General features: G+C 38.9%; 3 protein-coding genes across 4 annotated transcripts; 1 reads left to right on the forward strand and 2 right to left on the reverse strand.

The window, feature by feature from the left end:
- The first annotated feature begins 1,246 nt into the window (after window positions 1–1,246).
- LOC114361351 (basic proline-rich protein-like) lies at window positions 1,247–8,853 on the forward strand. Its single transcript, XM_028316347.1, has 8 exons — window positions 1,247–1,360; window positions 3,031–4,706; window positions 5,301–5,418; window positions 5,968–6,053; window positions 6,736–6,925; window positions 7,311–7,420; window positions 8,101–8,214; window positions 8,746–8,853. Exons 2-8 carry the CDS (start codon window positions 3,051–3,053, stop codon window positions 8,851–8,853), a joined length of 2,382 nt encoding a protein of 793 aa, XP_028172148.1. The 5' UTR covers window positions 1,247–1,360; window positions 3,031–3,050.
- Window positions 8,854–9,466: 613 nt separating this feature from the next.
- Window positions 9,467–12,498, reverse strand: LOC114361352 (importin subunit alpha-5-like). The gene is made up of 3 exons (XM_028316348.1): window positions 12,313–12,498; window positions 10,310–10,460; window positions 9,467–9,618 (listed from the first exon to the last, which is right to left on the reverse strand). The coding sequence occupies exons 1-3, from the start codon at window positions 12,376–12,378 to the stop codon at window positions 9,467–9,469; spliced, it is 369 nt and encodes a 122-aa protein (XP_028172149.1). The 5' UTR covers window positions 12,379–12,498.
- A 334-nt stretch (window positions 12,499–12,832) lies between these two features.
- Window positions 12,833–24,540, reverse strand: LOC114361360 (ankyrin-3). Of its 2 annotated transcripts, none has more exons than XM_028316357.1 (10): window positions 24,247–24,540; window positions 17,902–18,019; window positions 17,472–17,626; window positions 16,836–16,968; window positions 16,366–16,548; window positions 15,774–15,879; window positions 14,980–15,141; window positions 14,439–14,530; window positions 14,090–14,239; window positions 12,833–13,919 (listed from the first exon to the last, which is right to left on the reverse strand). In XM_028316357.1, exons 2-10 carry the CDS (start codon window positions 18,010–18,012, stop codon window positions 13,599–13,601), a joined length of 1,413 nt encoding a protein of 470 aa, XP_028172158.1. In that variant the 5' UTR covers window positions 18,013–18,019; window positions 24,247–24,540; the 3' UTR covers window positions 12,833–13,598. The 2 variants fall into 2 exon arrangements, with proteins under 2 accessions (XP_028172158.1, XP_028172159.1); XM_028316358.1 differs by having other exon boundaries at window positions 14,980–15,123; window positions 24,247–24,539.
- Window positions 24,541–25,294: the final 754 nt, after the last annotated feature.

Raw genomic sequence — 25,294 nt, forward strand, 5'->3', positions numbered from 1 at the left:
AAATAGGGTTGAAATTTGAGGTCGTGAGAGCAAGTGAAATGTCCAGTGAAACGTAAGGGAAAGAGCAAACAAGCAAAATTAGGCTTTCACGGTGCAAATCGATAGAGGGTGGGTTACGAGAGCAGTGAGGCTCCAAAAACATCGATGTCTATGAATCAAACGAGACTTATCGAATTCTCGATTCAAATGATGTCTTCGATAATGTAAGTTTAGGTAGAGATCTTGTGTGGTGTGTGTGCTTGATGATGATATTGCCGAATACCTGGCATTTTCTTATCGTAAAAAGATTCACCCTTCTCGTACCTACGGCATACCTCTTGGCTCTTTCAACAAAACATTGTGACGTGGCGGATAAACAGAAGCAGGTAAGGTAGGAAATAAATTGCGGGCCTTACTCATCCATCCTATTTATACGAAATCATTCATCATCCTCTCACGTGCTAAATCTGTATCAATTAATTAATGAAATAACAAACGATACATCGAGCTGTTTCTTCCAAGGAAACTCAACGATTGGTCGATATCTACAAGCACATCCCTCTTTTAGACATACCACGCTTGCGCGGGGTGTGGTGAGGTGTGCGCCCGGTCAACATTTTTACTGTTGATAAAACACGATTCCCGCGAATGCTGAGCATTGTTATAAAGATGAAAATAATGATCACGAGCATGGAATGCCTACCTAATTTAGATAAACCCATGTAAGACCATGTAAGACCTTGTAGGCTTGTGAAGACTGATAAAGATAAATATGGATGTAGGTATTTTCCCTATTACTGTATACCTATGCATGTACACAATACAAATAGAAGTAAGATGTATTTAGTATACGTATTGAAATAAAATATATTTTTTTAGTTTACTGCTCGTCTGCTCGATGAATGAAAAACAGTGATTTTTCAGCAGTGTTATTTACAAAATAATTTGCACCGTAACGAGATACGCTTAAGGTTGATTTTGCACTAAACTAATGAGAAATATGACATTTCAAGTATCACGTTGCCATTGCTAATAAAGACATTTCGTTTTAAGCATTATTTTTACTGGAGCTTTTAATTAGGACAGAAAAAAATATGCAAAATATGAAAATAAGACAATGGAAATAATAATTTATTCCATTTGAAACAATTTCTAGGATCAGAATGTTTAAAAGTGATACGAACTGGTAAATAAATCATGAATTTCTTGTGGAGTTGCGTTCCATTATACGCTCAAGTAGTGAAACTTCAAAAGTTCCACATAGGCGGTGAGACACTGACAACACCGTATGTCAGAATACGTGGCCCGAAGGTTTACGAGATTTGTGCCTCTTGTTTATATTTTTTATTGCAATAATTCGACAAAAATCGCTTTTGAAGCCGTAAGTACATAAAGATAATAGTGTGTGACATTATACCTGCAAATTTGGATCCACAAAAAGTGTTAAATCATTGCCAAAGTTATTTACAAAGTTACATGGCAGCTGTCATTTTCATCATCCAGGATTTCGTGAATTTATCTGAAATTCTCTGTGTATTTTGTGAAATTATGACAAAAAAAGCTTTTTGCTGTAATCTCCAAGTGTAGTAAGTGCGTCATCGGTGAATAAAATATCTAAATTTGAATGTTTTCGTGGTGAAATAATTGGTTTGTCGCGACTTGTTTCAGTTAATTACAAACTAGTTTTTTCACTTCCATTTGTAATAATTGTGATAGTTTTGGTCTTTATGAGGTGTTGAGATACAATAGCAACAGCTCTCACATTCAGGAACAGAATATTGTTATACTTTCTTGTATAGCATAGGGTTAAAAACAATAATTGTTATCAGTCTTTGAATGACAGGATTTGTACTGTATTGATAACTCCTCGATACTTTTATGTACAAAACCAATATGAAGTTATTAATGACTTAAATTATACATTCTAATTTACATTTAAAATTAGAAAGTTCGATAAATACGTAAGGTCAAAGGTTGTGACCCTAAACAACGTAGACTAAGCCATAGTAAAAATGGAAAATCACTGAAGTTAAAATATACTTTCTACTCCTTGTAATACCGTTGTAAATTGTAAGATTTTAACATAAATGGCACAAGTTGCCTATAGGCAATTAAATCATCAATGACATACTTTCAAAACAATGTTTAGCTATAAAAATGATTATTGAGTGAATTGTATGTAACTACAATGATATCAGAACTGATGGAAATTGGAGCATACAAAGGTTAAACAGCAAGTGCTTATAACAATAAATAATCAAAAAGAACGCTCAAAATCTGCTGCTAAACTTCCAACTGATGAAACTGTTCTGTGCCCAGTTTCTAACAGGAAAAGAAATACTAGGAAAAATAGGAAATGTTTGATACATTATTACTTGTTTTCCAATTAGACTATACTAATACTATTTGTAATTAATTTATCATTTTGCACAGTGCTCTCTAATGAATAATACAAATATATAATTAACTTTTAAAAAAAATAAAACCGACTTCAAATGCCTGAACACAAAAAAAAACTAAAAATTAAAAACATTGCGTATTAAAAAGTTCATCCCCAATTTTCCACCCTTGGGGGTGAAATATTTTCTTCAAATTCGCATGAAACCACCCTTTTGATAATACCTATTCAACAAAAAAATAATCATTCAAATTGATTTATAATCGGCGGAGATATTGCGTATAAAAAAGTTCATCCCCAATTTTCCACACTTGGGGGATGTTTTTTCTATTATTAAATTTAAATGGGACCACCCTTGAGGTATTACCTATACGCCGAAAAAAGATTTGTTCAAATCGGTTCATAATTGGCGGAGTTATCGCGTAACAAACATAGAAAAAAAAAACATACGGGTCGAATTGAGAACCTCCTCCTTTTTTGAAGTCGGTTTAAAATAAAAGTATTTCATTAATTATATTGTGTAATCTAAATATGACTTATTTTTTATGCATAACAAGGCAGGTATTTGACCGCAATCGTACCTGGTGTTAAGTGAGATGCAGTTTAGTCTTTTCTGAATATCTTTATCAAAATATTCTTGTTGTAATTTTCAGATAGTGTGGCTTCCAACAAGATGATGAATTCGCAATACCTTCCCCCCGGACAAAATAACAATGCACCAAACAACCCCATCGGCTACCCGCCTACAGCGCAGGACTTCAACGGAGTTCAGAACGCGAACATGTTCAACCAGATGCCTCAGAATGGGCCACAGATGGGCGGCAAGCCATTCGACCAGAACGACATGGCGCAGAAAATGCAGACAATGAATATCAACGGACCGGGCTTCCCACCTTCGCAGATGCCATCGGGGCAACTCCCTCCTGGAGCAAATTTCCCTCCCACATCCAACTTCCCGATGGGCCAATTACCACCTGGTCAAAGGCCACCGGGCCAGTTCCCTCCAGGCCGACCCCCAGTTAGTGGAGCACCCCCACAGATGATGCCCCCCCAAAAACAAGGCCCCCCGTCCTCTCAACCGGGCCCTGTGCCTACATCGCATCCAGGTTTCATGCCACCACCAAGTCAGACTCCGAACCAGTTTTCGCAAGGGCCTCCGTCGATGCAGGGTCCCCCGATGAGTCAAGCCAGTCAGCAACCTTTGGGTTCCGGGAAGATGCCACCCCACTCGCAACCAGGTCTTCCGCCGCAGTCCGGGCCGATGGCTCGGCAGCCCGGCCCTCCAGGGCCGATGAACCCAGGCTTTCAACAGCCGGGGCAAGGTCCACCACAAGGTCTTCCACCACAGATGGTTCCCCCGTCGAGTCAGCCGGGGCTCCCCCCGCAGCCTTCCGGACCGCTAACTTCTCAACCGGGGCCCATGCCTCCAAGTTCACGGTCCGGTCCCTCAAACTTACCTCCTCAGCCAGAATCCAGTTCGGATTCAAGTCGCCCACCCTTTCCTCCACAACAGGGGCAGTCTGGACCTCATGGTCAGCCAGGGCAACCTGGGTTCCCTAGTCAGCCCGGTTTACCTCCACAACCGGGCATGCCTCCTCAGCAAAGTATGCAGCAGCCAGGGCTTCCGCCGCAACCTGGAATGCCCCCGCAACCACAGACTGGTTTTCCGTCCCAACCCGGCCAGCAGGCTCAGAAACCAGGGTTAAATCAGCCAGGCATGCCTCCTCATCCTGGTATGCCGCCCCACCCGGGTATGCCGCCTCATCCTGGCATGCCGTCACAGCCAGGCATGCCATCTCAAGGTTTATCTCAACCAGGCTTACCACCCCAACCTGGGATGCAACCCAAACCCATGATGCAGCAACCTGGCATGCCTCCACAGCCTGGTATGCCTCCTCAACCCGGAATGCCTCCTCAGCCTGGGATGCACCAGCCCGGTCTTCCACCGCAACCGGGTATGCCGCCGCATCCAGGAATGCAACAACCAGGGATGCCTCTGCAACCAGGAATGCAGCAACCGGGAATGCCACCACAACCTGGGATGCCGCCACAACCTGGAATGCCTCCTCAACCAGGGATGCCACCTCAACCGGGCATGCAGCAGCAATACCAATCCATGCCTGGTCTGCCGCACATGCCGCCGCCTCTCGGCCAGCAAAGACAGTATCCAGGGATGCCTCCAGTGAGCCAGCAGCCGGGTTTTCAACAGGGCTACCAGCAACCTCAGTCGGGATATCCTCCGCAGCCGCCGTTCCCTGGTCAACAGCCCAGTTACCCTGGTCAGCAGCAGCCGCAGAAGAGGCTTGACCCTGACAATATGCCTAGTCCGGTAAGTTATTATTATTATTAAAAGTTTTGTTAATTATGTCATTTCATCATCATTAATCTAATGAGGTCATTAACTTGATGTCGATAAAATCTGCACCTTATGTCTTTAGTTTAAGGGCTGTTTCAAATTAGACATTTTGAGACGGACGGTTGTCGTATCGCACACGGAAAGTTGTATAATTGCGTTGGAATAAAATAGACAAGTACCAATAGTAAGTGTGCGGACTTGCATACGTCCTACAATCGTCCGGATCAAAACGTCTAATTTGAAAGAGCCCTTTATCTTACGAAATAATGTTGCTTGCGACGCCGCCTTGTAATAGCTTAGGTTCAGTCTAATTCCATGATATATTCCTATTTATCAAATCAAAATCAAAATTATCTTTATTTGGATAGACAAATTCAAATAGTACTTACAAATCGTCAAATGGTCTTAAGGAGCCTATACATGTCTCATTCTTTTTTTGCCCTACCAGAGCTTCGAGACAAACATTTGGCAAGTGCTGAGAAGAAGCGCCACAACAAACTCAGTCACTATTTATAATTTCTGGTTCCATTACGACGCTTATGTTTTATTTCTTGATTTCATTTGTAGATCCAAGTAATGGCCGACGACCAACAAAACCGCGGGGGCATCTTCGTGACGAACGAGAAGGGTTTAGTGCCGCCGCTCGTCACCACCGACTTCGTCGTCGACGACAAGGGAAATGCCAGTGAGTTTGTGTAATATCTATTCAAAAATCCATAGTGTAGTTGATATCACATTAGATTATACATTTTTATCACTATAGTCTGGTCTGTGAGCACGTAGAATGTTGTCCAATGACCCCAAGCTACCCATCCTTATCGCTCGCGCGTAATTATGTTGTGTCGCGCTCGCACACTCACTGCGGGCGCCCGTCGCACAGTCGCGACAGCAATATAATTACGCGCGAGCGATAAAGATGGGTAGCTTGGGGTCATTGGACAACATTCTACGTGCTCACAGACCGGGCTTACCTACTGCATGACTTTTTTAGTTTCATATCGGCGTCTGTAGACTAAAGAAAAAAAAATACCTCCTGGTAATAGTGCATGGATAGTGATGAAAACTTATTGGCATTTTTATTATTGTACTTAATTATATCAAGAAGTACTTCTGATAGATTTGAGAATTCATCAAAGATCCTAAATAAAGATTAAATATTATTGTCATCATACAATGCAAATACAATGTCTATTAATTTTAAAATAAGGTAACGTAAACAACATTTCTTTTCCAGGTCCTCGGTACATAAGGAGCTCAATGTACAGCGTGCCAGTGACGGCTGATTTGCTCAAACAGACCTCGATGCCTTTCTGCTTGGTTGTAAGTAAACTTTCATTTAATTCGTCTAACTATAATAACTGTTAACACGACTTTTTCACAATTTACTATGATTAAGCTAAACTTAACTTAAAGAGTATTAATGAGGGTTTTCGCGATTGGAAAATCCGCCAGATGGCAATACGTAGACGCGAGGTCCAAATGCTGTATGATTGGTTATTTTTGACATGACATTGACAGATAATATGTCAAAATCCACCAATCACGCAGCATTTGGACCTCGCGTCTACGTATTGCCATCTGGCGGATTTTTCAATCGCGAAAACCCTCATTGGACTTTGCTAATCCTTTTATGAGTCAGGAAATGGAAGGAATTGCATACTTGCAGAATATTGTTCTTGAATGTTCTAATGAGATCTATAGATCGGTATCTGTTAGAATGACAGCCGAATGACGTCCACTGCTGGACAAAGGCCTCCTCCAAGGTTTTACACAATGATCGGTCCTGCGCTGCCCGTTTACAGGCTCTTCCCGCGACCTTCACCAGATCGTCGGTCCACCTAGTAGGAGGCCTGCCCACGCTACGTCTTCCAGCCCGTGGTCGCCACTCGAGAACTTTTCTGCCCCAACGGCCATCGTCTCTACGAGCAATGTCTCCATTCGAATATAGATCTAAAGATTAGGGGACAATAGATTCATAATTGAATGTAATTTCCGTCCACAGCTAGCCCCAATGGCCGAAACAGTGGGAACAGAATTGGAGCCACCACTGTTGGACTTCGCAGCGCTGACCAACTCGCCGACCATGGGCCCTGTGCGTTGCTGCCGCTGCAAGGCCTACATGTGCCCGAACATGAAGTTTATTGACGCCGGCAGACACTTCAAGTGTGCCTTCTGTAAGGCTACTACTGAGGGTAAGTTTTGATCTTTGATTTACTCACAATAATGATGTCCTATCTTTTGTAATTTCATTTTTATTGAGCCCTTGTCGTCTTTTGTTTTATAAATTATAAGCATGCAGGTTTTGTTAGAATGTCATATTGATTTACTTTCTTCTCAATACCATGCTCAAATCTTAGGTCTAACATTTTTCTACTTTTCGGATCGTCACCAAGGCAATATCGTTCAAAATAAAGTAGTAACTGTATAACCAATGATGACTGTTTAGAGTTAATATTCCGAACTGTAATAAAATTAAATCTTATTTGATCGTTAGATTAAGAATTATGATCTGTCACAAGCTTTTGACACAGTTGCATCGACCCAACTTTAATTAACATCGCTATAACATTGTAACAGTGCCAATGGAGTACACGCAGTACGTGAACAGCATGCAGCAGTACGGACGCATGCCGGCCGAGATGGCGCTGGGCGCTTACGAGATCGTCGCCACCAAGGAGTACTGCAGGGTACTGTACTGAGCCCATTATTATTCAAGCATTTTTTTTTGGGGAAATTTATCTCCTTTTACTCTCTTAATCTATACTAATATTATAAATGCGAAAGTAACTGTCTGTCTTGCTTTCACGCCTAAACCACTGAACCGATTTTGATGAAATTTGGCACAGAGATAGTTTGAGTCCCGGGAAAGGACATAGGATAGTTTTTATCCCGGTTTTTGAAACAGGGACGCGCGCGATAAAGTTTTTCCGTGACAGACAAAATTCAACGCGGGCGAAGCCGCGGGCGGAAAGCTAGTAATAGATAATAGGGCTTAACTTAGTGCCTGAGGTCTGGGAGCGGCACGGGAGGGTATTTTTGAGACGTCAAAGGAGACTTCAAATATGCTTCAGATTTATACGCTCTGCCATGTCATAATATGTTAATGTTGTGCCGCTCCCATATCTCAGGCATTGCTCAGTTATCCTATAACCCTATAACTGATGCGAAACATACTTGTATGTATTTACATTTATGATCTATCCCATTCAAAGATTTAAGGCCAGTTGTTACATGATGAAAGGTGTTTTAAATTACCTATTTCTCATTTACTGCGATGTATATGTTTGTGTATTTTTACTGTTTCTTCGTTAATTAATGCGTTTCATACATCATAGACTGATGTTAGTAATGTAATGTAATCTTGCAGAACAACACGCTACCGAACCCGCCTGCGATAATCTTCGTGATCGACGTGTCATACAACGCTGTCAAGAGCGGCCTGCTGCAGACAGTTTGCGACAACATCTCCGAATTTATCGAGGTGAATACACTTGCTCCCGCTCTTTCACTGTGCAGTTGTTATAAGTGCTATTGTGCTTCAAACTCGGTACTTCTTTCCCAATTCCATAAAATTCAACACTTAGAAAGTGACAATTTTTTTTTTAAATAAGTAGTTAAAACAAACCACAGCTAATTTTCATAGTGGACTGTACTATGCGATAAACATGTCAGTCAATTTGACAACCTTTGTCGGAAACATTATTCAATGAAAATATTGTCCGAACCCTTAGTATTTCTCTTCGACATATACTTTAACACATAGTGAACCACTTTTCTTTCACGACTATAAAAATATTTTAGCATTTTAATTCACAAAATCAATTGCGCACATTTAAAATAAAGTTTGTTTACACTTTGACAGCAATAGACTGACGTGCAAGGTGACATGTCAATGAAGTTTTCAGTTACTGTTGCCATTAAAAGAAATTAGTACCATTAGTTTTCCGCAACATGGCGAGGGTTTTTATGTTCCTGGTCGGGCTATAATGTGTTTACGCATGTTTTATTCCAGGCGATGCCAAAAGACCCTCAGACAGGTCAAACGTGGACAAGAGTGGGATTCATCACTTACAGCTCAACCGTGCATTTCTATAACATTAAGGTATTACTTTTTCTATAAATAATAATTACCAACTTATCTGTATGTAAACACTAAATATTTTTGGCTCGTGCAATAGGCTAGTTTATTGATGTGCCGTTCCCGAGAACGCTCTCCTCACTGAGAATATTCTCGGGAGCGCTCTCGAGAGCGTTCTCCTAAGTGAGAAAGGTTGAGAATCATGTTTATCAAATGGAAATAAACAAACTTTTTTAAGTAAAATAGTTTTAAATTAAGTCGACAGATAAGTGTATATTAAACAATACACCCTATTTGCAGAGAAAGGCTATATTCTCAGTGTTCCCGAGAATATTCTCGGGAACTTTCTCGGCAATATTCTCGGCAACTGTTCCTTTATTATATTTTATTTTTTTCGTCGTGCAATGTCGTTTTAATGATATGTAAGATGACAGAAATTTCTTTTTACACGCAATTAAATAATATAACTGTCATTNTCAAATTTCATCACTGTAGTACTTATAGTTTCCGAGTAAATCGGCTGTGACAGACGGACAGACGGACAGACGGACAGACGGACAGACGGACAGACGGACAGACGGACAGACGGACAGACGGACATGACGAAACTATAAGGGTTCCGTTTTTGCCATTTTGGCTACGGAACCCTAAAAGCTCACCAGTCATCGCGGTCCAAGGCGTCTACCAGCGGTTTGAGCACACCAGCTTCTACCATGATGGAAATCGGCGGATTCTGTTCCCTGGAGAGCATTCGGCGAGCGGCGCGGGCGGCTACCGTCTTGATGGACAGGTCTTGGGAGTGGAGCCCTGGAGATAGATAGAACTTTGATTAACAAGAGAAGTACTCAATAATTTAATTGAAAATGGCCTCCCCAAGGATTTCTAAAACAACTGACTGACTGGATGACAGGTCCAAACGAAATTAATTAGTACCAAATTTTTATCCCAACTAATCCCAACTAATATTATAAATGCGAAAGTAACTCTGTCTGTCTGTCTGTCTGTCTGTCTGTCTGTTACGCTTTCCCGCTTAAACCTCGCAACCGATTTTGATGAAATTTGGCATAGAGACAGTTTGAGTCCCGGGAAAGAACATAGGATAGTTTTTATCCCGGTTTTTGAAACAGGGACGCGCGCGATAAAGTTTTTCTGTGACCGACAAAATTCCACGCGGGCGAAGCCGCGGGCGGAAAGCTATTAACTATAAGCCCATAATTAACAGACTGTGTCAGAAGGAGGGTTATGTTTTTATAAGAGTATTTTGCTATTAAAATTCAAAATACAATACGAAATATCTGGATTTTAAACTGGTAACTCACAATTTGAGTCAGGTATTTTTAAAATCTACCTTGGACAATGTAAAAGTGCTTTTTCCTACTTGCAAAAATAAAGTCAGTTTTATGAGATTTTAAATAACGCCTAGTTAACTAACCAAGCATAATCCTACAACAAATTAATATTTATAAAAATTTTCATACAACATAACATGATATATTACCTTTAACGATCTCAGCAGGAGTCATCACCTTCTCCTCCGGCTGGACCTCTTCCCCGGCCTCCGGAGACATGGCCCGTCGCTTGAGGAGTTGCTCATCGCGAGCCTGCTTGCGGAGAGCCACGCTGAGCTCGGCCCGCTTACGACGGAGGTCCTGACAAATTGTATGACAAAATCTATACATATATATGTTACGGTTAATGTGATAAATTGAAAATTATTAATAATAACCGGTTATTATGAATAATTACCGACAGTCGCGGTAAAAGTGATAAATTAATCACATTTAACAGTGATTATTTAATAATTCAACCTTAGTACTAACAAATTTCATAAAAGAGAACAACATCTTGTGTACGTGCTCGTGTACAGCCAAACTTTTGAACGTTTTGATATCGTATATTAATATAATATGGCATAATGAGTTTGGAATGTTTCTTGCATAATATTACTTTTCGATGATGCCTATAACATAATGTTTTGATTTAAAGCGAAAAATAGGTTAAGGTGCGGCGGGGGTGGCCCTTGGGCCACCCCTAAGCCGCCTATTTAGTTTTATACACACATAAATGACCTCATATTAATCACATTTACCAAATCATGCGGTAATTATTCATAATAACCGGCGATTATTCATAATTTTCACATTTATCACTTTGACCGTAACATATATAAAAGAAAGTCGTGTTAGTTACTCCACTTGTTATAACTCAAGAACGATTGAACCGATTTAGCTGAAAATTGTCAGTGAGGTAGTTTAGAGCCAGGAGAAGGACATAGGATACTTTTTATCCCGTTCGAAATTTAAAAAAAAGTCTGCTTATTTATTGCCATTAAGGCGGAACAAAGTTCGCCGGGTCAGCTAGTCTATGATAAAAAAGCTAAAGGTCACTGATTGACTGACTCGTTCGTTCGTTTCAGCCGAAAGATTGACTGACTCACTCATCACGAAATCTCAGGCACTACAAGTGCTAGGAAACTCAAATTTTGCATGGGGGTTCATTTTAGAACGTAGGCGCTCACTAAGATGGGATTTTGCAAAATTCAACCCCTAAGAGGGTAAATCAGGGTCCAGTCACAGGCGGCCACTAGTATACAGATAAATATGACACTAATTGACATGGTGGTGATTTCTTCCAAGAATTATGTAGAGAAGTATGTCTGGAAGATATGGCTTTAAAGCAATAAGACCGCCTATATTGTGCCCGTCATTGAGGTGCTCATCGCGCGCCTGCTTGCGGAGAGCCACTTATACAGAAATTGTGTGACGAATATACAGATGAATATGACACTAAATGACATTATAGTTGTTGCATTGTACATGAAGGCGAGTGAGCTTTACATGTGTGGTGGCTTGCTACTGTTCGTTTTTCAAAAGTAAAGCTCTCTCGTCTTCGTGAGTTGTAAACTAATTGACTTTGTGGTACATAATTTCTTCCAAAAGGATTTGTGTAGTGATATGTCAGAAAGAGATAGCTTTAAAGCGATAAGACCGCCTAAATTATGTAGTCTCTTTTGTGTAAATAAAATCTTCATAATAAACAAAGGATTTTCATTTAAGTCTATTAAGAGAAGATTGATCTTTCTTAGCTAGGAATCGAACCTAGGCCATTCACAAGGTAACAAAATATTTATATTTATTTCAAGATCTTACCCGTTTTAAGTTACAGAGGGTAGCCCACATAATATATAAAATTAAATAAAAAATATAACTTATATTTTCTTAGCCTTTAGGACTTTCTGTTGAGATTTTAGTTCAATTTTAAATAGATAATGGTAGCAAAGCTAGAAAAAAGTATCAGCTAGCTCATTGAAACTTTATTTTACCATCTGCAATTCGATATTTTTTTAGTAAATCATTTTAAATATTTTAAATACATTTTAACAAAGGGAGTTCATTTATTTTTGTTAAATTTAACTTCACATTACTATAGCAATCAAAAATTATTTACATTTTTTAAAATCTCGAACGACACCTCGTGAAGAGACAAAGAAAAAATACTTACATTTGTGCCTTGACCAGCATTCTTGTACGACGAAAGGCGGGAAGCGTGGGTTTTACTCTCCGACATTATTAAATTAATTACAATAAACAAAGATCACAAAATTTCAACGAACAGAAAATATCAAAAACGTGATCAATCAATGAACTTGGAACTTTTTTTGAAGAACAACGGCCGGAAATTTTGAAATTTTGTTCAGCTGTCATAAAAAATGATACCAGCTTAGGAGATAAATTTTCTACCTCTAATAACGTTACCGTTATTTAATAACGATGTTGATGGCATAATCAATAACGTTATTTTTTAAAAGTGTTTTTTTAGTCTTGTAAACTGAAAAAGTGAATTATAAACTTCATTAAGTTGCTATAAAGTTATTTTACCTATTTATTACTGATACTATTATGTTCGTGTTACGGTCATGGTATGTAACGATGAAACTGGAAGACTAATGCATTTTTCTTTCTATTTCTTCTACTGGATATGCAAAAATCTGCGTCGTCTTAAATGAAAACAATCTTTAATTCACACTTTTATTTTATCGTAGAAAACGATTACATGATATTGTTTTTTTAAATGAAATTATTTCAATCTTAAAATTAACAATAGTATCACAATTTATCACATTAAATCAGGCTACTACGTAAAAACACATAAGTATGTAGTATCAAAATATAATATAGTAAATAATAGTATACAACCTCAATGGACTCTAGTTACAAATATTTTATTGTTATTCATTGTAGGTAATGCAGGTATACAATAGGTAAATACATAACATGTGGACGTATAAAAAAGTATGAAACCTGAACGTCCGAGCAAGGTACGACCAAATTAATAATAAATAGAAAAAGGTTATTTTTATCAAAAATTCTTTAAATATTTTTTATAAAAAAGAAAATTTTTCGTGTTTATTACACCTACTTACATTTCGAGAAAATACCCCTAACATAATACAGGGAAAGTCTTACAAACTAGAAATACAATTATGATTACAATTCAGGAAAATACTTCTTTCCTTTTCAACGCATGAGTAATAAAAATACACTTTTAATAAAGAGAAAAAAAGGATTTTACTTCTGATGCCCTTCTTTTTACACAAACGTCTAAATTATGTCCAGACATTCAGTCCATGGTTCAAATCTAGACCATTCATTGTCTTCTACCGACAAAAAACTAAGGGTATCAGACTCAAGGAATCAAAATCAGACTTTACAATCGGCCTAAACAACTTAGGCTCAGAAATACTGACAATGCAGTTCAAGAATAATCCCCAAAGTAACGAGATCTGCTTAACTGCACTCGAAAAGAAGGTAGCGGTGGAGAACTGATGGTATATCAAAGTCATGGACAATATCAACAAGGGCGGTCCTAAAGTACTTCCTTAAAAAGAACCTAGTCTGAGCCAGCAAGGAGATAGGTTTCTTAGCTCTTTCTATTAGGGTCTCTTTTTGAACTGCCGTGAGCGTGCTATTTCTTTTTATCATGCAAAGGTCGAAGGCTTCTGCCGCTTCTAAAAGGATGTAAAAGATGTTCTGGTACTCTTCTGCGGTTACGTTCTGGAGGTGGTTGAGGATGCCATCAGGGTCACGGAACTGGGTTTTCATGATTACCTGGAAAAGAAAACAAAAGTTTAAATCTAGGCGTACAGAAACAGCTATGTGGAAGGTGTCCCAGCCAGATAATCATTGTAAGTGGCTGAATAAAAAAAAACAAATTAAAGGGTTTTTTTTTTATAGTCGAGTCAAATTAGAATGAAAATCATTGCACTCCAGCAACTCACCCTCGCGCCATATCTGAGAAGTAGATGCACAATCTCTGCGCTGGGCTCGACGTTGCTTGCAAGGTACTCGGCGAGCGCGGGCCGAAGCTGTGTGCCGTCATCGTCGTTGAATACCTTCAGATTCGGATCCGCTCCACTTTCTAGGAGGATCTAAAAACAAACAGAAGCATGGAGAATTATTTACTCGTAAATGACAGGCAGCAAATACTTTAAAGAATCACAGTCCAACAAGGGCAGAGTCGTTAGTTCTAACAAAAAACTTTTATATTCTTATCTGGAAGGGTTTTTTAACGGAATTCATAGTAATTTCTGCTATACAAATTAATGGAAAAGAGATTTTCAAACTCACTTTAACTATTTCCGTCCTGTTCGTGATGTTGTCGGAGCAGGCCACATGTAGAGGAGCACCGATCACCGAGCTCGACGCGTTCACTTGAGCTCCTGGAAATCAAAATATTTTTTTATTAAACTCCTAGCTAGCAGATCCTACCTACACATTTAAAATAATCAGTATAGAGGACCATATCACATAACGAAAGGATACTTTAATTTTCCTGAAATTGAAATATTTCAGGGAAATCTTCATCTCTTCAGTTTCCTTGGAGATACATTATCTCATCCGTAAAACTATTATAATAAGGAGTTCTAAGCAGTGTAGTATACCTAGTAGAACATTTTTTCTTAAATCATAATTAACTGAGCATTTGCAAAGCACAGCAGTAAAATTTGATCAATATCAATATTTTGCTTTCATCATCATTTCAGCTACAGAACGTCCACTGCTGAACAGGTCTCCCCCAATGATTAGCGCGGTTAGTAGCGGCCTGCATCCAGCGCCTTCTTGCTACCTTGTACATATAAATGAGGTCGTGTATAGTATTGTTCTTTACCTGCAGACAAAAGCAGTTCCACCATAGGCACGTCCCCCTTCAAAATGGCCAAGTCCAGCGGACTCGGCTTGCTGACTTCCATCGGACACTGGTAGTTGACCCGAGCGCCTTGCTTCACCAGGAGATTGACCACGTCCGTATTGCCTGGGGAGTAGATCCACGCTAACATTTTAAATGCGAACTCTGTCTGACTGTTAGGTAAATATGATTTGATTGATGAATTATGGAATAGATAGGTACTCTTTTAAGACCTGGGAAAATAATATATTTTCACAAGCTTATTTACAAGTAACGTATTATCAAGTATGGTGTCCATAGTAGGTACAGGCTTTGCTTAGTTTGGGACTACTCTGATGGCGCAGTATAAAATGTTCAAAGATAAGTTTATTTATTTAATTTATCACATTTGCAGACCTATTTCATAACGTGGTGTTGCTATTATTTTATAGGTCTACATGTCACTGTACTGTTACTGTTACACCTGCTAGCATCTCACTACGTTGGGTGGGTGAGTTGAAAAATACTAATAATATTAAGGAGTTACAACCCCAGTGATAATAAACAAAGGTTAGTAAAACATGTCCTTTTAATAAAATACAGTCTATTTACTTTGTTTCGTTTTAGTAACCAAGTTTGATGGATTACTTAGGAGACCTAAAAGGGGCATTAGTGGAATGCATTGTGTAGATAATGAGAATATCAACCAAGTCATGATTATGGAATATCTAATACGGTCTAAATAAATCACCCAAGAGCCTTTTTACAGCAAGTTTTTATTTAGATTCTGCACGTACCACCCAGCACGGCGTAGTGCATGACGGTGCGATAGTCGTTCCTTGCGTCCGCCATCGCGTTGACGTCGGCGCCGAAACTTATCAGCAGCAGGACAGCATCCATGCCCTGTAAACAATAATAAATGTTGTCATTAAAAATAATTAACACGCCATCTTTTGTTCTATTTGGCTGATGAGGACGGCCAGTGGGTTACTAATGCCCGTTTCCACCATCAATCCCTAATTTTTAAGTGACCCATAACAGGCATTTTGTTGTCATAGGGGTCACTTAAAAATTAGGGATTTATGGTGAAAACGGGCATAAATCCACTAAAACCCGAAAACAGAGCCGCGAGTTATTGTCCTAAAATTGAACATTCGGCCGTGGCTCTATGACAGCCATGTTAAATTAATCGAGGCGAACAGTATTTCGGAGTATCATACAAAGAATACTAATTGAACTACTTATTAAAACAGCACACTTATCTGCACCGTTACGTAAACACCACGCGGCGAAAGGAGATACATTGATAATCCCTTTCCGGGTCGATAAGTGTGCTCTGACCTTTAATTGGACCGATGTAAGCAAAAAAGTGTGTAAGAAATTTACTACCTTCCTCTGCCTAGCAGCCTTCATCAACGGCGTCAGTCCAGCTCGATCCCTGGAGTCAGGGTTGGCTCCGAACGTCAGCAGCAGCTCCAGGTACTCAGGATCGGAGACCAGGTTGATCTCGGAGCCGAAGAAGTAACGCTTGTTGGGGTCCGCCCCGTGCTCTAGCAGGAGACGGGCTACCTCCTGGAAGAATGAGAAAAATTAAGTGAGGTCTACTAAGGATTCGACATTTAAGCAAGAAGAAAGAGTGGTTTAAACCTTTCCGGTACTACCTGCAGTTTATTAGATTACACTAAAACACCTTATTTTTGGGTCGTCGGGTATAAAATAGCCTATTTGATTTATGGTAATCCAGGGTGTCAGCTATAATTCTATATCATCAAAATCTGTCCAGCCGTTTTTGAGTCTTAAATGGTGTAACCACACGACTTTGTTTTTACACGAATTTGTAGCCAGTTGAATGAACTTACATAATGCTTGTTCCTGATAGCCAGCCTCAGAGGTTCATCGCACAGCGTCGTCCGGGGGAACTCTTCACCAGTGTCCGGCCTGTAGTCCACCGCTGCGCCGCTCTCCAGGAGTAGTTTCACCAGCTCTTTATACCTGGAGCATTAGAAGAGGGCGCTTTTAAGCTAGGACATACAGGAATACTAGACATGCGGTCGTCAATTAATTGCTTGCTAATATTTATGCATTTTAGTCAAGTATGATGGTGTTGTGATCGACAGACTAACCAATACTCTCCGACAAAAGTATTCAATGTCATAATTTCGTGCGCATTTTATTTTCGAGATGAAGTTATTTTAGAAGCCGGTCTCACGCCTGTTGTGCGCCTGTGCTATGACGCATTTTTTATCCAGAATATTATTTAGAAGTTTTCTGGAGATTTCTTAAGTAGGTAAGTACCTACCATTTTTAAAGGAACGTTGTGCATGACAAAAAATATCAAGAGATCGACCTCATACTTTTAGAGACGCTTAAGATCAAAGTCGAAGTTTTTCGGGGGCTTAGGCCTGGCCTGGATAGCAATGATAGGGTTTACTGGGGCACGTAAAAGTGCTCTTTAATAGCCCAGAAAGTGTATTTTATGACCATTCTAAGCTTACCCATGCTCCGCAGCGAGATGCAACGCGCTGTACCCGCAGTCGTCTCGAGCGTTGACGTCACATCCACGTACCAGCAGCAGCCTGGCCGCTTCCAGGTGCCGCTGCCAGATGGCGTAGTGCAGCGGGCGGAGTCCTTGGGTGACAGGTTCGTTGACCTGGAAATGTAAGAATAGCCTGATGAGATAATTATCTAAATACGTCAAAACAGATTAGTAGGTTTTACAAAATCCAAATTAAATCAAAGTCCAAACACAAATCAGTAAACCTATTTTAGATATCATGCTGCTTATAATTTTGGCTTAGAGATCTTAGGTCCATCAATAGAAACATTTTGTCTGTATGTATTGAGTCTAGACATTAATTGCACACATGGCAAACTTAATGCCTTACAGCATTTAGGTCAAACTAAGATGTTTTTTTTTAATCATACCTTGGCTCCACAAGCCAGGAGGATCCTTATCTCGTCTAGCGGCACCATCCTGATGATGGAGTCCGCCAGCTCTCGCTGGAGGGACTTCTCCGATATCACTTCAGACGGCATTTTGGCCCTGAGGGCAAAAATATCAAACTTAAAATTACTATTGAAAAGTGTGCTAATAACAGAAGTTAAATGTTGTGTTCTAAAGCGCTGTCCAAGCAACGGTTCCTATTAATACATTTCCCGTGGATGTTGTAAGAGGCTAGTTTTAAAATTACCTAGGTGAACTTTGGCCCTAAGTGTCAACCCGTCTGGCCAGTGTGAATAACATGTCCTAACTCTCATGTCCAATAAAAACACACATCATTCTACGTACAAAATTACCTGTGATGGACAACAGATCGAAATGCCAGTTTATTTCGATCTCCACTCAGTTCAATATTAGAACCACTTAGGCGCGTGATAAGCGCGTGCGCATCCAACACGAGTTATTATTATGGACATGCGTATCTGGATCGAGGTGATAAAAACTACGCAATAATATGTTTACAAAACAGAATCGCTTTATGGGCGGTTCGATGGTCATTTCGACTTTCAGTTTATTGTTATTACTTATTTTATCATCACTGCTAAACATAGCCGCCCTCAATGATTTCCTTATTGACCAGTTCCAGTTTCCACAATTTCATACTTTCTTTTCAACCATACAAATAATAAAGTTGCGCAATTTCCTCCATTTGTTTTACTCGAGGAAATAAACAGATGAATAACACCTATCTGTACAAACTTATCAAAGAAAATTATGAGAATAAATAATAATGTATGCTTTGGTAGTTTTTTTTTTTACCTGGCAAACCGTTTCGAAAAAAAAAGAAAGGTTAATTCTAATTCCCTCCATTGAATTTAAAAAACTTATTTTTGCCGTAGTGCATTGTATAAGTATAATTTTATTTTTCATGATAATATTGTGCAACAAAGAACTACTCATTTCATTCCCACATTTTTTGTCTTTATTCAGACAACTCTACAGACATCAAAGAAAATCATTTTCCTTTGTCCGAAAAATTCAGACAGCGTCATTCCCCAAAACCAACTCCACGCTTTTGGAAGGTGGCCATGTTTGAAACGCGCGGGAAAACTGTTCGCATGTGACTCTATTGATCTAACGCAACAAAGCTAGATTGCGATTAATTAATTACAGCTAATTTAGTGCGATGTGCTTTTGTTTTATGTCAGTCATCATTTATCAAGTCAAATCATTGATCTAAGGGCACTCACAGCATAAATAAACGCTAACAAAGTTTTTCAAAGTCTATAATTTTGAGGTCATTGTCCGTGAAGAAGACAAAATGGTTATTTTGGTTCCTTTTACCTTTTAAAGAGGCCTCTTTCTATGTTCTGTGATATTATTATGGCCAGATCTGGAATATGGACCATCTTGATTCGTCTGACTGAAAGTTAGTTTCGGATGCCATAAAAGTAAAATTGATTGATGTACTTAATGCAGCGCTTGTTTATGATGAGGTGCAGAAGCGGTTAGTACCTAGTTCATACAATTTTATATGACGCGCGAAATGCGACGGTCTCAACAACAAACCATTTTGTTTAAACCATTGGTTATGGTCAATAAATGTACAGTCTACACCTATAAGTTTATCGTACCTATTCGGTTTTAATCAATCTACAAAACGGCGTTGTAGGTACGTATGTTGTAGATTCTGGAAGATATGTGTAGGTAGTTACCTACCTACCTACCTACCTAGCTACTTGTATGTAAACAGGTAATTCCACGTGCGTAGGTGCGTCGCGAGTAGGACATTGTGTAAGTACAATCTAGAACACACTAGAATTTGAGATATTTACCCTACATAACAAGAAAAGTCCAAACAATGTAAACAATGAAAGTTCCTCGACACAATAACCATGTGGAAGCCATTATTCCATTCAGCAATTTCGTACTTTCACAATCATTTTGATCCTGGCTGAAATCCAAATCTAAATAACCAATTTGTTCTGAAACGCTTTCTTTTGTAAATCCCACAAAAGTGTGTGTCTTTTATAAATGGGCGGGATATGGGTCAAGAGAATCGATCGGCGTAGATAGTTTCCGTGAGCAAATAATAGATGGCGCCTCGTGGTGTTTACAAACAATACTGCGTGGTTGTTAAATTTAGTTTTGTTGTGGTAAATTAATAGTTTGATGGTCAAAAATAGCTTTTTCGTTGTTTGCGAAAAAAAGTTCGCAATAATAGTTCGCATTGGTGATAGACAAAATATTGCGCACTTTTTTCTTGAAAATAAAACTTGAATGGGATGAAATAGGGTAAAGGATAGATATAGCACACAAGATAAGAAAAGAATATACCTACTTACAAAAGATACGATACTATTTAGGTAGGCGGTCTTATAAAGCGATCTCTTCCACCCAGCCTAGAGGAAAGTTATTGAAGGATGTAGGAAAAGTCAATTATAAAATGGCCATAGGTCATTATGAAATGTATTTTAAGTTATCTGTGTCACTAAATAAATAGGGGATACTTAAGGCTGCAAAAATTACTAATTTGTGAGACCTACTTATTCATTATCTGCTGTATCCATCTTCTGCACCACATTTAAACAAATAAGATGATTCTGATTCTGAAAAAATATTCAGACTGATATTAAGTATGTAGTTCATTTTGCCATCGTAATATTCTGTTTCAGTCTATATCCATCCACAGGTCTTGAGCTCATGACACCAAGGCACCAAGCCTCAACTCATATAGGTCAAGACTGCAGCACTCTGCCAGTTTGGTCTCCCAAGGTATGCCCATATATGACGATGACCAGTCAGAAAAAGGCAGTTGGCATGGACTAGTATTGGGCCGTCCAATTCGTCTGACCTTAGGGGTGATGAACTGTAAAACATAAATAGCACTGGGATTCCCTGATGAGATAACGCACCTTCGGTTATGTAGGTATATTAAATTACTAGCTGTGCCCGCGACTTCGTACGCGTGAAAACCCGTTTTCACAACATTTTTCATTGTTGCTCTGCTCCTATTGATCGTAGCGTGATGTCGTATAGCCTATAGCCTTCCTCGATAAATGAGCTATCTAACACTGAAAGAATTTTTCAAATCGGACCAGTAGTTCCGGAGATTAACGCCTTCAAGTAAACAAACAAACAAACTCTTCAGCTTTATAATGTTAGTATAGATTTCTTTCGTTCGTTTCAGACGTCTACTGCTGGACAAAGGCCTGCCCTAAGGATTGCTACAACGACCGGTCCTACGCTGCCCGCATCCAGGTGTTTTCCGCGACCTTCACCAGATCGTCGATCCGCCTAGTGAGGCCCTGCCCTCATTACGTCTTCCGGCCTTTCTTTTAGAGAATAGTTTATGAGAACCTATTGAAAGGACAACTGCCCGCAATGAAAAATACGTCACCACCAATAAAATACATAAAAAATCAAATTTCATCACTGCCTTCCTCTTTTATCTTAAACAATACTGTCCTCTCCCTAGGTTGCCTGGAAGAAATTGCTTTCTTAGAATAAGACTGCCTAAATAGCGTGACACATTTCATGCTGAGCGGTGGCCAATTTTGGTTCTAACTTGTACTTGCTTTTTGTTATCTGTGTGTTATATTTTAAGTTGGAACCAAATAAATAAATGTTTTTCTTTCTTTCTTCTTTCTAAATATGCCATTATTTTGATGTCATTATTATTTAATTTTATTTAGAAACATAGTTTCGTTTTGATAAATCATAAAAAGTATAGGGTAAGTACGCCAGTTTATGTCGCCAACAATCAACACATAATAATATCTATGTGACAATATGTACACTAGATTTTTAGTAGCGGAATTGTCTTGTAGCATTTTTTGACGTGAATCCAAACGGCTGTCTCCTTTCGTCTCTTTAAAAATTACAGAGACAGCTAATATGTTATAAAAATTTCAGTTGTTTCATTGGCCCATCCGGTTTGATTTGGAAGAGAGAAGGGATACCCTTGGCAAATCGTCAGTATACTTGGTTTGACACTGTCGATGGCCGATGGCGTAAATGTTAGTACATTTTATTTTTAAAAATGCCTCTGTGATTAGTAGACTACCTGTCTCAAGCCCAGAATTCCCTGGATCATTTCCCAGAGTTCCCATGTTCTAGTAGGGCAGTAAATAAATTTGGTGAGATCGGATCTCCTTGTTTTACACCTCTTTCTATATTAAATAAAAGGCTTTCCTTTCCTTTCCAACTTTATCATGGCTCTACTGGTTTTGTAAATTTCTCAGAGTATCTCAATGTACCTCTCCTCTCTCTTACAGAGTAATTGGTTATTACTAATTTGTTTAAAATATTCAAAATCGATGATTAAGTCATCCTCTTCGTTAGTCACTGACCTCTGTCATCACACGCTCTAAATACGCGAAAGTAACAAACCCCACTAAATGTGCCCACATAAAATTGTATAACACGCCGACGCAAGGTTACCATGTGCGACGCCCGTCTAGTCTCTCTGCCAATAGGAAAAGCCGTTGCTATGGCAACGCCGTGAGCTTGACATAAGCCATCACCATGTGACCTTGACGAGGCGGCAATTTGGCTTCCGTAGTTTTTGATGCAAGTGACGATTGATGTGTGAGTAAAATCGTTGAAGTTGGTCGTTTGTTGTCGTGACGAGAGTACTACAACTCGGATTCAGAATCAATGAAGTTTTCAGCTAATCATGCTTGGTTAAATCTTATCTTGGGCTACGCCTAGTGCACCTTGACCCATAGGGATCTTCTGTACTTTCCTTATCTTATTTCCTATCGTCCACAAAAGTTCTAACCATTATGAATTAAGTGCCAGGGTGAGAGCGACCTTCTACAGTCTTCTGGTGCCTGGTTCTACTGAACACAAAAGACCCATATTTGTTCAAGTTTACGCGTCACATTCACACAGAAAGTGTTTCATGAACTCCGCGTGTTCTCCACATGCTCGATAGCAGTCTTCTGTTTCTAAAACCATGCTTTAAATAAATGCTTCTTGAATTTTATTTAGCGGTTTGTCCATTCTTCTTCTGCTGTACCTTTTCCCATTTCATTTGGGGTCGGAACATTCTGTCTTGGAATGTCTATTGATCTGAGCTCGTTCCGAATCTTTTGAAGCCACCAGTTGTCGGGTTGTCGCCCTTCTCAGTCTTTTGTTTATTATCTATATAAATAAAAAATATAAATAAAAATGAATTGATGTTCGTTAGTCTGATTAAAACTCGAGAACGGCTGGGCCGATTGAGCTGATTTTGGTTTTAAATTGTTTGTCGTAGTCCAGGGTAGGTCTAAACGGTGAGCAAATACGCGCGCGATATTGTTTTTCTGTGACAGACAAAATTCCACGCGAGCGAAGCCGCGGCCGGAAAGCTAGTAGGAAATATAATTTAAATGATAGGTAGGTAAAATATTATTGCAAGATCAGTATCATTCATCATGAGTCTATAGTTACAAGAACAGTCACTTTTTCAAAAACAACCAGTATCTAACGATCAAAGGAAGAAATTGGATGAAATAAACCATTCATATCTGGTGCATGTTTATTTATTTTAAAACTTTACACCTGAAGAAAACCTAAATTATTAAAACAAACAAACTTATTAAATTCACCTCTAAAGGAAAACAAACGGTTTATTTTGAACCGCCAGACGGAAATATGGCGGGAAACAAAAACATGGCTGAAAATCCGAAAATAGAACGTCCGATCTTTGACCCCGGCCCTGGCCTTCGACGGTTTGGCCGGAAATGGCTAAAATTTTCAAAGGAGACTGGACGTAGGTAATTTTTCTTTTATAATGCGCACCAAATTTATTTTCAACGATGATGGTTATTTACGGACAAAAACATTCTTTGTTTGTTTCACTATTTCTGCTATGGTGCAACAAAGAGAGATTAAATGTTTTGGTACATCACTAATCTTTTTTTTACAGCTTGTAATGACAAACTATTTTTTTTCTGCTACTCTTGTGTAGTTACTCTTACTTTTTACTTATTGTGTGTCAATGTGTTTACCAAAATTAAATAAACCTTTTATCTATTATCTAATTATTGTTCTGATATCGGAGGATCAAACTAACAGTAAAAACTTCTCTTTCAAAGTATATTGCAATCACTTGCCTCTTTGTTTACATTCTGCTAAATAAAAAGGTACCTCAATATACGTAAAATACGAGTTGTTAAAAAATAAATAACGTACTTAACCTTTAAATTGAAATATATTTAATTCGGCATTCCTACACACCGAGTTAAAAATCGTTGATTTAAAACAATGAAGTTAAGAAAGGTTTCCTAATTTTATTTTATTTTTTAATATTTCATAATGCGTTAAAAATAAATCTCACTCACCTTTTCGATTAAAGAGGTCCCAACACACTTGCGAAGTCGAATCAGGAGAGCACAAAAAAGTTTCGTTCAACAACACAATCCTTTGTCCACGCGGCGCGAAAAAAAAATTCGCGCCACCGATGATTTTCCCCGCGCTTTTTGACAACTGCGTATAACCTCAAAATGATTGACTGATATATCAAAAAATCAATCTTTTGTTATGAATGCCCAAAAAACTCTAACGTCCGTTCAGTTTTCTAGTCATGTGCGAACTGTTTTCGTGGAACGCGTCGGGGTAACCATCGCTCTTGGGAACGCGCCAAAATGGCGGAGATCCAAGTACGAAGTACTGAGCGTGCGTACGGTAGGGTGAAAGAGGTAGTTATCGTCCTAAAGGAATTCTGATTAAGCGTTTTTTGTTTCTATTACGCAGATCTACGTATAAATCTAGCAGATGTCGATGGCTCAAGTGCTCGTGATGAAACCTTATGAATGTTAGTTTATCAACTACAACCTTTGAGGACCTCGTTAGTTCGCAATTAACTATTTAAATAACAATTATGATGCCAAAGCTATAGCTTCCATCCGTTTAAAGATAAATCTTTGTCTGCCTGGCTGGCCTATCTTCGTATTCTGAACATTTAATAATATTTAAAAAAAAAACATTTTTTTATGGAATTCCTTGATTGGCTCAAAATTTTCGGAGTAACTAGTTACCTATTTCAAAAAAAATCCTTGCATAAATCTAGTATGATTGAAGTAGGTACTAAATCTCAAATTCTCAATTAATAGTCAAATCACACTCATAAAAGTAATTATATTTTCTGCAAATAGTTTTTTAAAAGCGTTTTTATTTTTTTAATTGTTACTGCCAATGACCGGTGCACGCACCCTACTTCCCGGCACAATATTTTGATCGTTGATCGTGCACCTTAGCGCACAAAGGCAGTACAACGAACTTAGTTTTATTTGTCGGTGAACTACAGGGAAACACGCATTTTGATTGAGAAAACAAATCATTTTGACCTTCACATCATTTTTGGGAAGCTCTTGGATTGTTGAATTAATT

Source organism: Ostrinia furnacalis, unplaced genomic scaffold, assembly GCF_004193835.3.
Source record: "Ostrinia furnacalis isolate ACB-3 unplaced genomic scaffold, ASM419383v2 OfSCF5652, whole genome shotgun sequence".
Lineage (NCBI taxonomy): Eukaryota > Metazoa > Arthropoda > Insecta > Lepidoptera > Crambidae > Ostrinia > Ostrinia furnacalis.